At 52.4% G+C, this 13,778-nt stretch overlaps 1 protein-coding gene across 3 annotated transcripts in view; it reads left to right on the top strand.

The window, feature by feature from the left end:
* Positions 1–13,778, top strand: part of SPTBN4 (spectrin beta, non-erythrocytic 4) — a 72,589-nt gene that overhangs the window by 11,981 nt on the left and 46,830 nt on the right. For all 3 annotated transcript variants that reach the window (XR_009560093.1, XM_030874219.2, XM_060289275.1), the window contains 11 exons: positions 1,376–1,527; positions 2,637–2,810; positions 3,957–4,048; positions 5,242–5,322; positions 6,493–6,608; positions 8,660–8,772; positions 8,869–9,056; positions 9,131–9,248; positions 9,524–9,682; positions 10,360–10,662; positions 11,889–12,039. Coding sequence is in view for 2 of the 3 variants with exons in the window: in XM_030874219.2 (XP_030730079.2) it covers positions 1,376–1,527; positions 2,637–2,810; positions 3,957–4,048; positions 5,242–5,322; positions 6,493–6,608; positions 8,660–8,772; positions 8,869–9,056; positions 9,131–9,248; positions 9,524–9,682; positions 10,360–10,662; positions 11,889–12,039 (1,647 nt within the window). In the remaining variant the exon portion in view is untranslated. The remainder of the gene's footprint in view (positions 1–1,375; positions 1,528–2,636; positions 2,811–3,956; positions 4,049–5,241; positions 5,323–6,492; positions 6,609–8,659; positions 8,773–8,868; positions 9,057–9,130; positions 9,249–9,523; positions 9,683–10,359; positions 10,663–11,888; positions 12,040–13,778) is intronic.

Below are 13,778 nucleotides of genomic sequence, written 5' to 3'. Positions count from 1 at the left end.
TTGGGGGTGATAAAAATGTTACTAGATAGAGGTGATGGTTGCACAACTCTGTGACTATCCTAAAAGCCACTGAATTTACACCTTAAAAGGGTGAATTTTATAGTATGGGAATGTAGCTCATACTAAAACTGTTATTTATTTTATTTTATTTTATTTTATTTATTTTTGGCTGCTTTGGATCTTCGTGGCTGCACGTGGGCTTTTTTTTAGTTACAGCGAGCGGGGGCTACTCTTCGTTGTGGTGCACAGGCTTCTCATCGCGGTGGCTTCTCTTGTTGCAGAGCACGGGCTCTAGGCATGCGGGCTCAGTAGTTGTGGCACACGGGCTTAGTAGCTCCGCGGCATGTGGGATCTTCCACCAGGGAAGTCCCTAAAACTGCTATTAAAAAAAAGAAAATGGGGCGAGAATTCCCTGCCTGGCGGTCCAGTGGTTAGGACTCTGCGCTTCCACTGCAGGGGCACGGGTTCCATCCCTGGTTGGGGAACTAAGATCCCGAATGCCACGCCGCCAAAAAAACAACAACAAAAACGTGAAGAGGGAAGAGAGGTCCCAAACAATTTCTTTGTAAGCAAGCAAGGCGGAAGTTGTACACATTCCGCCTCCCCACCCGCTTAAGTAATCCCGCGCCTACTTCTTGCCCCAGGGATGTGGGAAACCTGGCAGTCCAGCTACTACAGAGGGGGAGATGTGGTTCCTGCTCTCAAGGAACATTCAGTCTAGCATATTCCTTCCTCTTCATTCCTCACAGCCTGTCAGTGGCTGACTCTTACTTTTTCATCTCTAAATAACTCTCCAGTATGCCTCTTTCTCCCATCCCCTCAGCTTCTGCCCTGGTCCAGCCTCTTCCTCTCTCTCCTGGGTCCTTTCCCCAATCCCTTCCTCCCTGGGCTCTGGGCTGCTATTCTTGCCCTCTCTGATCCACCCTTCCCACAGAAGCCAGAGATATTCCTGAGACCCAACGCTCATCCTGTCCTTCTCCCTCCTTAACCCTCTGTGGCTCCCTAGCGTATTATGTGTCCCCACTAAACTGAGCTCTGCCTCGTATTCAGAGCCTAGAACAGTGTGGGGCACATAGTGGGTGCTCAGATATTTCCTGAACAAATGAACAGCGCTGACTAGGGTAAGAAACAGGGCAGCTTTCCTGTGGAAGTGACATCTCAGGAAAACTTTAAAGGACAGAGAAGCGGTCTCCAGGTGGGCATGGGGGGCCAGAGGGGGAGGGCGTCCCAGGTAGGAGGAGCCGCCTGCCCAAAGACCTGATAGTTGCAGGGAGCTGGGCCTGAGCACGATTTGGCTGGGCGGTGGAGGGCTGGGGTGAAGCTGGAAGGGGGAGTTCCTGGAGGAGACGAGGGCTCATCAGGGCCTGTCCTTCAGATGAGCGGGAGGCCGTGCAGAAGAAAACCTTCACCAAGTGGGTGAACTCGCACCTCGCTCGCGTTGGCTGCCACATCGGGGACCTCTATGCGGACCTCAGGGATGGCTTCGTGCTCACGCGGCTCCTGGAAGTGCTGTCCGGGGAGCAGCTGGTGAGGGGGCCAGAAGGGCTGGGTAAAGGGGGCGGCCCTAGCGTCTCGGGCTGGACTACTGCAGGCCTGGCTAATGGGTGGATGGAGCGACCTAGAAAAGCTGGGTGGGTAAAAGGCACCTCATTTGGGTGGGCGGGGTTCATGACCAAGGGATGGAGCCTGGTTGTGAGGAGCCTGGGGGTGTGGCTTGGAACAGAGACGGGTTTCCGTCAGAGAGGGCTGCCCTTCGGGCCGGGACTCTGGGCTTGAGTGGGGCTCCGCTGGAAGGGGTGGGGCTATTGGAAAAGGGAGGAGCTTTATTAAAAGGGACTGGCCTGGGTATGCGGTAATAGGAGGCATGGCTAGAAAACACGGGCAGAACTCTGTTGTAGGGGGTCTATGGTTGAGGACGTGGTTGTCATCGAAAGCGTGAGGCCTAGGTCGCGGGAGTCTGGGGGACGAGACGGAACTCTTGTATGGGTGTGGCTTGTTGTATGGGTTGCAGTTGTATTTCTGGGCTTGGATGGGACTTCATCGCAAAGGGTGGTGTTCTGATGGAGCTAGAGATTGATTAAGGGACCAGAGCCTGAAGCTCAGGAAGTCGTGAGGGGCATGGCTATAGAATAGGAACAAACACCCTTGGAAGGAATAGAGCTATAAAAAAAGAGGAGAGCCCTGGGGTGGGGCGGGGCTTGATAGGAATGGGCGTGGCTCTAGACAGGGACCTGAAAAGGAGGAAGTGAGGGGTGGATCTAGTGGCAAAACATTGGTGGCCTGGGGCAGAGATCCAATGGAAGGGGCGGGAGTATGGCTACAGGCGGAGGGCGGAGCTTCACAATAAAAGGTGTGGCTATCAGCTTGGAGGTGGAGCTTAAGTTGAAGGGGCGAGCCCAGGAACTTGAAAAAGCCCTGAAAGGACATGACTTGAAAGGTTCTGGCTATGAACGGGGCAGGCCTTCTTTAGAAGGATTAGGTCCTGGGTCTTTGATAAGACTGAAGGGGCGTGGCCTGGACTTGGACATGGGGTTGGGAATTGTAGTTATGGGCGTGGCCTTCTTTGGAAGGGGTGGGGTCGAGGGCACAGTGCTCTTGGCCAGGTGCCGGATTTCCTAATGCCCCTGCCGCCCTAGCCAAGGCCCACGCGTGGTCGCATGAGGATCCACTCACTGGAGAATGTAGACAAGGCACTGCAGTTCCTGAAGGAGCAGCGTGTGCACCTGGAGAATGTGGGCTCACACGACATCGTGGACGGGAACCACCGACTGACCCTCGGGCTGGTCTGGACCATCATCCTGCGCTTCCAGGTGATCTCCAAGTGACCCCAGCCCAGCCCACCCCCCGGGGTGGGGCCTTAGGAGGGTGTCCCTCACCCACTCAATCAGTCATTCCAAAAATATTCCTAATATGTTCCAGGAACCCTGTTATAAAAAATCATGATCACCACCATCATCATGATCCTCGTTTACATAGTTTTTACTCTCTTCTAAGCACTTGGCATTTAATATGCACAGCAACCGCATAAATGAGGTACTATTCATTATTCCATTTTAGCAGTGAGGTAACTGAAGCCGAGGGACGTGAAGTAAATGCTCAACATCACATAGCTAGGTAGTAGGGTTGGAACTGGAATCCAGGCAACCTTGCTCCAGTTCAGAAACAAAATAGACAAATTTTCTGTTTTATGGAGCAAGACATGGGTGGGGGGGGGTTAGACAGATAATAAATAAACACGTCAACGTGCAAACAAGACATATATGGGAAGAGGATGAATCTAGGCAGAGAAGTAAAAAGAGCTATGAACAAAGAATAGACTATGATAAAGCAGTAAAAGCGATCTAAAATATCCCATTGATTGTGTTGAGATTTTAGCCTCGGTGTCCAGAGAAGGGCTCTCTGAGAAGCTGATGGCTGAATGAAGATGAAAGGAGAAAGCATTCCAGGCAGGGGGCACAGCAGATGCAAAGGCCCTGGGGTGGGAATGAGCTTGGCATGTTGCAGGTACAGAAAGACCAGTATGGCTAGAGACTGGGAGGCAGGGGGGAGACAGGGAGGAGTTGAGCTCAGAAGGGTCGGCAGGGCCTTGGTGATCTGTGATTAGCAATTTGATCTTACTCTGTCTGAGATGGGGAGAAATTAGAGAGTTTTATCAAGAGGAGGGGCATAATCAGATTTAGAAGGATCCCTCTGGGTTGGGGGTCGTGGCCAAAACTGGAAGCTGGGAGCCCAAGGAAGAGACTGGAGCCGGACCACCGTGTGGCCATAGGGAGGCGAAGAGGGCGCCAGGTAGGAAAGACTCTGGGAGGAGGGAGGAGTGGACATGCCATAAGGGAAGGGGAAGGGGAGAGAAGGGGTGCTCCCACCCTCTGCCTGAAGCTGCCTCCTCCATCTCCTCTGCCACTCCCAGGCTCAAGCCCTCCACACCCCAACAGCCATGTTTTGTATCCTCACAGATTCAAGTCATCAAAATTGAGACTGAGGACAACAGAGAGACTCGCTCGGCCAAGGATGCACTGCTCTTGTGGTGTCAGATGAAGACAGCTGGGTAAGCTCCCCTACCCCCATAAGCTCCCTCACCCCCAGGAGAGCCAGGCCCTAACCTCTGGGCTTCCCTCGGGGACAGGAGCGCAAGGGGCAGCCCAAATCCTCAGCATCAAAAGTTATATCTGAAATTAACAAACTGGTAGCAAACTCTTCTGACCTTGATGAATAAACCTGTATAACAATCCGGAAGGCCAGGTTCAAATTTAGAACCCGGACTCCTCAGGGAACAATGTCGGAAGGTGGCGGGCTGTCCCCATCCTGCTCCCTTCTCTCCCCTCATCTCGTCCTCCACCTCAAAAGGCCTGATGTGCACCTAGGTGGACCCCCGACCCTATCCCCAAGCTTTCCCCCGGCCCCCCACCCCTGAAAGCAGCCACCCGTCAGTCTAGGGGGGCACACACCAGGGCTCAGGCAGCTCAGGGTCCTGGTACCTGCAGTGGGGTTGGGAAGAGGGGCTCACAGACACCACCGGGCATGTCCCTGGTCCCCCTGCTGGGCGGGGCCTGACCAGAAACTGACCTGCCCTCTGGAGAGCAGCCCTGGGAGGAAGGCGGGAGGGGCAGGTATGGATGCAGACGGGGCTCTCTCTGACTCTTGTCCTCCTGGGGCTCTCTGTCTGTCTTGCAATGCTATCTGTTCTTCTGTGTGTCTGTGTTTACCTCTATGTCTGCTTTTCCTTGTTCCGATCTCTCCCTCCCTCCTCTCTCCCCTCCTATATCTCTCTCCCCACTCCTTTCTTTCCCCATCTCTGTCTGTATCTTGCTCTATCTCTGTCCATTCCTCTTTTCTCCTTTCCTTCTCTTGCTTATTCCCTCTGCCTCTCTGTCTTTCTTGCTCCTCTCCTGTCCCCTTCCCTCTCCCTCTCTCTCTCTCTTTCCATCTTCCTGGCTCTTTGTTTCTTTCTTTCTTTCCTTCCTTCTTTCTTTCTTTCCCCTTCCTTCCTTCCTTCCTTCCTTTCTTTCTCTCTCTCTCTTTCTTTCTTCCTTATCTACTTATATATCATCTGTATCTATCTACCCTTCTATCTACCTACCTATCTATCATCTATCTTTTATCATCTATCTCCTATCTATCTGTCTATCTATCTAACCAACCATCCATCAATCCATCTCTGTTTGTCTGTCTCTCCCTTCCTGCCTCTCTCCTCCTGACTCTCTCCATCTCTGCCTCTGTCTCTCCCTTCCATGCTGCCAGTTACCCTGAGGTAAACATCCAGAATTTTACCACCAGCTGGCGGGACGGCTTGGCCTTCAATGCCCTAATTCACCGGCACAGGTACCACCTGGCCTGGGGCAGCCCTGCCCTGCACGCTACCCCCGCCCCCATCCCTCAGGTACACGCCTGTACACGGATGTATATAGATGACACACACAGACACAGCACCCACCCCCTTCACCTCTCTGCACACATACACGTTTCCGTTCGCACACATGCTCTAACATACACACTTACACACAGATGCACACACAGACCCCTGTCCGGGCCACATACCCTGTGCACACATGGAAACACGTGTGCCCTTGCACAGATGTGTGCACACAGGAATATACTCATGCACATATATGGCTTCTACCTCTGCCTACCGCTTGGATGCCCACAGGGTGGGCAGCTCACTCCCCATGGATGGTCCACTCTGGAGTGTGCACAGCATCTCCTCCCATCAGAAAGTCCTTCCTCATGGTGAGCTCCCAGGCCCCCCATCTGGCTCCCTGTGAACCCACCTATTCATACTTCAGGGCCCGGGGCTGAGCTGGCTGAGGAAGGGTACCCAGACAAATTACGCCCACGTCATGATTGACCATGTGACAGTTTGGGGAAACTGAGGCCTAGAGACTGGGAGGGACTTGCTCTAGTGTGAGGGAAGCCAGAACCCATATGTACACACTCATGCACGTATGGGGAGACCCAGCCCCACCGACATACCCAGAAACCCGCAGGCTGTAACCAGGGTCCTGCTAACAAGGGACAATTTACTGGGTGTACTGGCATTGGTCTAAGTGCTTTCCAATAAGTCATTAATATTCAATGACCCTATGAGACAGTTGCTATTATTCTACCCATTTTACAAACGAGGAAACTGAGGCACAAAAGCGATGCAGTATCTCACCCAGAGTGACAGCCAGGAAATGGCCAAGCTGGGTCTTGAGTCAGGAGCGCTGGCTCCAGACCTCAGACTTCCAAGCACTACATAATACTGTACAGAAACGCACCCACGTAGACAGGTGTGCATCATGAAGTCAGATGTACATGTGCCCTCATGCAGCGCTCACACCCACAGCTAAGTGCTGTGCAGACACGCACCAGCACACACAGCTTTCCCACTGGCCGGGTCGTGCTCCTCCTGCCCTCGCCCTGGGTGGGACTCAGACAAGGATGTCTTTTCATCCATTTGCCCACTGGCTTTGGAGCCTGCCTGCTGCCTGCCCTCTCTGTGCCCCTGCCCAGGCCCGATCTCGTGGACTTCAGCAAACTCACCAAGTCCAACGCCAACTACAACCTGCAGAGAGCTTTCCGCACGGCTGAGCAGCACCTGGGGCTGGCACGTCTGCTGGACCCTGAGGGTGAGCTCTGCATGGCCCCAGCCCAGATTTCCTCTTGGGGGACTCCCAGCCCCAGTGCCACCCCAAACTCAACCCCATCTGGCTGCAGTATCATCCTAAACCCCAAGGCCATTTCAAATTCCAGCTCCTCCCATCTCCCTCCCCTTCCTCATCTCCAGTCCCACCTCCTTCCCATCCCCACATCTCCTACTTTCTCTATCTCTACCTCAGACCCAACCCCATCTCCACTCCTATGTTCAGCTTAACCCCCCTTCCCCATCCTTAATCACCTCCCCACCAAACACAACCCCCATCTCTTCCTAACCCCGGCCCCATCCCTGAAGCCAACACCATCCCCAACCCAATCTGCAGCACTGTCCTATTCCCATGCCCACCCCCCTCCCCATCCCCAGCTCATCCCTTTGTCTGTCCCCATCCACAACTCTGTCCTCATCCCCAACCCCTTTCCCATTTTCAGTTTATTCCCAACCCCACCCCCGACTTCAACCTCATTCCCAGTCCATGATCTCACCCAATACCAACCCCCCATCTCTGGAATAATGGCCATAATCATACCCCACCAATCCCCCATATCTGGAATAAGGGTTACTCCCTTTTTCTGAGCATCTACCATGTGCCAAGCCCATGGCTGGGAATTGTATCAGCACTGTTCCCTTTCATCCTCACACTGACCTAGTTGGATAGAAGTCATCAATCCTGTCGTAAAGTGATGGAAACGAAGGCTTAGAGACGTGAAGTCAGTAGCCCGGCGTCACACTGAAAACCCAGTAAACAGGACTTTCTGATTACAGAATTCATGGTCTGAATCATTTCTCTACCTTGCCTCTTACAGTGCCTGACACATAGCCGGTGTTTATTGGATGTCAGTTTCATGAGCTGAGGAAGGATAAGGGCAAAGTATAATGCTGTGCATTCAATGAGTAAATTAAAATGGTAATCAGGATTTACTGAGTTTCTCCTCTGTGCCAGGTTATTCTTTCTAATACTGATAGTGTTTCTAGGTGGCTGGCATTGTGACTATCCTTACTGTAACAATGGGGAAACTGAGCTCAAAGAAGTTAGGTCTATTTTATAGCTATTTAGTGAGTAAGTGGTCGAGCTGGGATTCAAGGCTGCCTCCAGAGCCTGTGTCCTTGACCTCAAACTTCACATACCATTCATACACTTAGTGTATGTATTTACTGAGCTCCTACTGTGTGCTGGGCATGGAAGGAACAGTGGCAAAAGACAGGCATAGCCCTTGTCCTCATGGAGCTCAAACTCTAGGTAAGAACATAATCACATAAGGGAATATGTAATTATAAATTGTGATTCGTTCTAGGAAGAAATGATAAGATGTTATGAGGAAGAATAACAGGAGGAGACCAGCTCTAGACAGGATGAACAGAAAGGCTTATTTGAGGACACTTAAGTTGAGTGGAGCCCTGAAGGATGAGTAGGAGTTTGGCATGAAGAAAAGGAACAGTGTTTCAGACAGAGCAGCATGTGCAAAGGCCCTGAGGTAGAAGGTAGAATAGTATGTTCCAGAAATCATTATAGAGGGATGTCCCTGGTGGCACGGTGGTTGAGAATCCACTTGCCAGTGCAGGGGACACGGGTTCGAGCCTGGTCTGGGAAGATCCCACATGCTGTGGAGCAACTAAGCCCGTGCACCACAAATACTGAGCCCATGAGCTGCAACTACTGAAGCCCACACACCTAGAGCCCATGCTCCGCAACAAGAGAAGCCACCGCGATGAGGAAAAAACCTGCTCACTGCAAATAGAGAAAAGCCCGTGTACAGCAACGAAGACCCAAAGCAGCCAAAAATAAAAAAATAAGAAATCATTAGAGATAATCTCTCTATGGTGGTTTATATGTGTCAGGCACTATTTAATCCCATGAGGTAGATGCCCACTGGGCAGATACAAAACCTGAGGAACAGAGAGGTTAGTTATCTTGCCCAAGGTCACACAGCAAGTAAGAATGAGTTCTCCCTCCCCACTTAATACCTTCGGTCTCTCTGTCAGAGCGCTCATCATCCTGCTCCCTCACTCTCCTTTAATCATCAGATGTGAACATGGAGGCTCCGGATGAGAAGTCCATCATCACCTATGTGGTCTCTTTCTACCATTATTTCTCTAAGATGAAGGCTCTGGCTGTGGAGGGGAAGCGAATTGGGAAGGTAAGAGGAGCCAAGGAATGGGGAGGGTGGGAGCCTGGGAACCATATGGGGGCATATCCGGGATGAGGCTGACCCCACCTTCCTTTGCCGGGTCAGGTCCTGGACCAGGTGTTGGAGGTGGGGAAGATCATTGAGCGCTACGAGGAGCTGGCAGCCGAGCTGCTGGCCTGGATCCACCGCACCGTGGGCCTCATCAGCAACCAGAAGTTTGCCAACTCGTTGAGTGGGGTGCAGCAGCAGCTTCAGGCTTTCACAGCCTACTGCACACTGGAGAAGCCCGTCAAGTGAGGCCCAGCCCCGGGGGGAGGGTGGCAGGTGGGGGTGTGGAGGCAGGGTTCCTGAGCTCAGGCCCCTTTAGGTTTCAGGAGAAGGGGAACCTGGAGGTGCTGCTCTTCAGCATCCAGAGCAAACTGCGTGCCAGCAACCGTCGCCTCTACGTGCCCCGGGAGGGCTGTGGCATCTGGGATATTGACAAGGTGAGGCTGAGGATGTAGGGGAGAGGAAGGGTTGCTCTGTGAAGTTGTGTAGGTCGTGCATTGCTCAAGGGGAGCCGTTCACATGGCAGACATCATGGACTGGGTATTCATTCTGATGGTTTTTCCAGCAGTAAAGGGTCCCGAGGAAGCAGTGTTTTTTTTTCCAATCTGCGCCAAGGTGCCATAAGTGCTAGGAGTGACCTCAAATAGAGAAGCCAGGGCCATTAAACTGTGGGCAGCTGTTGGAATCTGACTGCCTCCTCCTGCCTCCTTAGGCATGGGGACAGCTGGAGAAGGCAGAACATGAGCGGGAGGCTGCCCTACGGGCTGAGCTGATCCGGCAGGAGAAGCTGGAACTACTAGCCCAGAGGTTTGACCACAAGGTGGCTATGCGGGAGAGCTGGCTGAATGAGAACCAGCGCCTGGTCTCCCAGGTACAGGGCGTAGGGCTTGGCTCCGGGGGAAAGGGAGGGAGGATGGCGCTGATGGCCCTGGGACCAGAGAGAGAGACTTGATCTCCTAAGCAACAGAGAAGTGTTGGATTAGTCTCCTAGGTGACAAATGAAGGTGGGAAGGGAGAATTGGTTTCCTAAGTGTTTGGCGGGGGAGGGGTGTGGGCCTGCTCTCCAGGGTAATAGGAGGGTGAAACTGGTCTCCAGGGTAACTAGAGAGGACAGAATAGGGAGAGTATTTAATTAAGTGACAAAGGAGGTTGTTATCTGGTGTCCAGCGTAACTCAGGAGGATAGAATTGGTCTCCTAAGTAACAGGATATGGTAGGCCTGGTCCCTAGTCTCTAAGGAAATGGAAGGGTGGGGCCTATTTCCTGGGTAACAAGTTTAGGGTTAGAGATGTAACAGGGAAGGGTGGAGCTGATCTCCAGGGTAACTGCGGGTGGTGGAGCTGGTCTCCAGGGTAACTGGGGATGGTGGGGCTTGTCTCTAGGGTAACAGGGAAGGGTGGAGCTGGTCTCCAGGGCAACTTGGGGTGGTGGGGCTGGTCTCCAGGGTAACAGGAGCCGGTGGGGGAGTTTCCAGGGTCACACAGGCTCAAGGTAACAGGTTGACTGCTGAGGCAACGTGGATGAGTGTGTGTGGCCTGCCCTGCCCCAGGACAACTTTGGGTATGAGCTGCCAGCAGTGGAGGCAGCCATGAAGAAGCACGAAGCGATTGAGGCAGACATTGCAGCCTATGAGGAGCGGGTGCAGGGCGTGGCCGAGCTGGCCCAGGCATTGGCGATTGAAGGCTACTACGACGCCCGCCGAGTGGCAGCCCGGCGTGACAGTGTCCTGCGGCAGTGGGCCCTGCTGACTGGGCTGGTAGGTGCCCGGCGGACACGGCTCGAGCAGAACCTGGCCCTGCAGAAAGTCTTCCAGGAGATGGTGTACATGGTGGACTGGATGGAGGAGATGCAGGTAGGGGCCAGATCGGGGGCCAGTGATGGGAGTGGCATGCCAGAAGGGGAGGAAAGGGTATATACACTGAAAGCGTTGTCAAAGATGGAGAGGGAAGGGGAGAGAGACAGAAAGATGTAAAGAAAGAGTGAAAGATACAGAGAGAGACAGAGAGGCAGAAAAAGAAAATGTGAGAAAGAGAGAAAAATATCTGGAGAAATAGATAAAAATACACAGTAATATGGAGACAGAGCGAGTCAGGGACAGACAGAGGCAGAGAGATTAAGTCGGAGGAAGATCGCGACAATTTGAGAGAAAGAGAAATCAGAGAAAGAAAGAGAGAGAGCTGGAGAAGAAGACCCAAAGGTAGCAACAGAAATCTAAATGGCTACAGAGAAAGACACATAGGAAGATGGAATCCATGTGAGAAAGAGAGAGACCTACTGGAGATAGATAGACAGATACAGAGCAAGATGGAGATAAGAAGGATGGAAGCAAAGAGACAGAGAGAAGTACAGACACGAAGAGAGACATGGAGGGACTTCCCTGGCAGTCCAGTGGGTAAGACTCCACGCTCCCAATGCAGGGGGCCCAGGTTCGATCCCTGGTCAGGGAACTAGATCCCACATGCTGCAACGGAAGATCCCGCATGCCACACCTAAGACCCAGCACAGCCAAATAAATAAATAAAATTTTTTTAAAGATTAATTAATTATTTTTGGCTGCGTCGGGTCTTAGTTGAGATGTGCGAGCTCAGTAGTTGTGGCGCGTGGGCTTAGTTGCCCCGCGGCATGTAGGATCTTAGTTCCCTGACCAGGGATCAAACCTGCGTCCCCTGCATTGGAAGGTGGATTCTTTATCGCTGGACCACCAGGGAAGTCCCAGTATTTTTTTAAAAAAGAGGGAGAGACATGGAAAGAAAGAGATAGAGGTCGAGATGGAGACAGAAGTGTAAATGAGAAAGGGGGGAAGGCAAAGAGAGACAGAAGAAGGGGGAGATGGAGACGTAGAGAGGGAGACACGGTGACATAGACAGAGCCCAGAATTGTGGAGACGATGAGAGATGGAACATCCAGAGAGACAGAGATGGAGAGAGATGATGATAGATACATGGAGACTGAGACAGATCAGAGTTCGAGTGATGGAGTAGAGAAGCAGAGGGCTGGCATGGGTGAAGGCGGGGTGGGGGGCGCGAGTGGCCTAAGGGCCAATGCCAAAAATATACTCAGGGCTGCCCCTACTTGTAGGCTCAGCTGCTGTCCCGGGAGTGTGGGCAGCACCTGGTGGAGGCAGAGGACCTGTTGCAGAAGCATGGACTGCTGGAGGGGGACATCTCGGCCCAGAGTGAGCGGGTGGAGGCGCTCAATGCTGCTGCCCTGCGTTTCTCCCAGCTTCAGGGTGAGTCTGAGGTTGGGGATTGGGGTGGAGACTTTCGGGGCTGGTGCTAATAGAAGCAGAATGTCTCCTGAGAGACAGAATGAAGGAGTGAGCTCCCCATCTTTGGAGGCATCCAAGCACCAACTAGGATCACACTCCATCAGGGATATCACATGGGAAATTAGTGCCTTGAGTGAGAGGTTGGACCACATGACTTCTTCCTGCTTTGAGATTCTGCAGTAATAGTTCACGTTTCTTGAGCACTTGTTATGTGCTAAGCCTTTCACAGCCGATCTCAGTGAATACCATAAAAAGACTGGGTAAGGTAATTATTGTCAAGGCCTGTTTAGCATCAAGTGATAGAAACTCAATTTAATTCACTTAAGGAGGAAAGGGGAACGTACTGGCTGATGTAACTAAATGTGCAGGAAAGGATGAGTGTTGCTTCAGGCATGACTGGATCCAGGGATAGTTCAGTGATGCTTTTAAGACTCCATCTGTTTCTGACTCCAGTCTTTATGTTTGTGTCACTATTGGGCTGTCCCTCCCCTGGTGGTGTAAATCTGGAATCATTCAGCAGCTTCGCAGACCCAGCAAGAGACAGGCCCCTTTCTCTCAATATTATGGCAAAAGGTCCAAGGAAAGTTTTCATTAGCCCACTGTGGGTCCCGTTCCCATCACTCAGTCAAGCATTATGGCCCCAGGCTATCCAGTGATCTAATTGGCCACATTTATGTGACATGCCCTCCCAGAGCCAAGAGTGGGGTCAGCTCCCTCCAAAGACATGAACTGAGAAGGAGCGGGGTGGGGCGCCGTTAGCAGAAGCAGGGACTGGATGCTGATAGGCAAAACCCAGACTGGCTCTAAAAACGTTCTCATTTTACTGATGTCAATGCCCTCCAGCCAAAGACCACCAGGAACCCTGCTGTAGTCAAACCAAGCTGGGTTTTTTGGTTCTTTGCACACACCAGGGGAACCATGGGGCATCTTAGTAAGAGGATGTTAAGACGGGCTTGTTATAGGATGTGGGCTTGTGTTAGGTGATTTGGGATGATTTAACATAGTGTGTTTTGCTGCAGATTGGATGCTGTCAGGAAGTGGGGGTAATTAGATGATTGCGCATCTTAATCATTTTTATCCGGGTAGTGGGAGGAACAGGATTGGCAGGAGCGGTTCACCTTGGCCAGGTGAGGGGGCGGGCAGGGGGGTGGCCGTTTTTGTGGTTTGCACAGTGACTTTGTTTTGGGTGCTCTCAGACGTGATTGTGGAACGGTCTTTTCTTCGTCCCGCTCCATCCCTATTGCAAAGTGGTCTTGTCTGACGTTGTGTCCTGTGCAACTGTGTATGAGTGCTGACAGCATCAGAGCTGCTTTTTTCTTTCTCACTGATGAGGAAACTGAGGCCCAGAGCCGCAGAGCTGATCAGAGAGAGGGCATGGAGGCTGGTCTGTCTCACTCCTTTATCTGGAGCCACGGCCCTTGGGAATCCCGGAGCATTGTTAGGAAAGGAAGACGCTGTCCAGCTTGCAGGATGGTCAGGGGTTTCTCACCCTCATGAACTGGGTCATGTCCTAAGAGCAGATGTTGAGGTCTCCTTCCAAGCCCCAGTGCGGACATCCCCATCCTAGCTCAGCCCATCACCAGCCTCATGACCCCACGAGACACTGTCGGGACCCTCTCCTTCACCTTCACTCTTCATCCTCATTCTTACGGATGTTTGTCAAGGAAGCTCCCTCGGTCTTCTCCTTGTGAGGTCTCGGT

This window comes from Globicephala melas, chromosome 19 (genome assembly GCF_963455315.2).
Source record: "Globicephala melas chromosome 19, mGloMel1.2, whole genome shotgun sequence".
Taxonomy (NCBI): Eukaryota; Metazoa; Chordata; class Mammalia; order Artiodactyla; family Delphinidae; genus Globicephala; species Globicephala melas.
The sequence above is the reverse complement of the archived record's forward strand: the minus strand, read 5'-3'. Positions and strand labels throughout refer to the sequence as shown.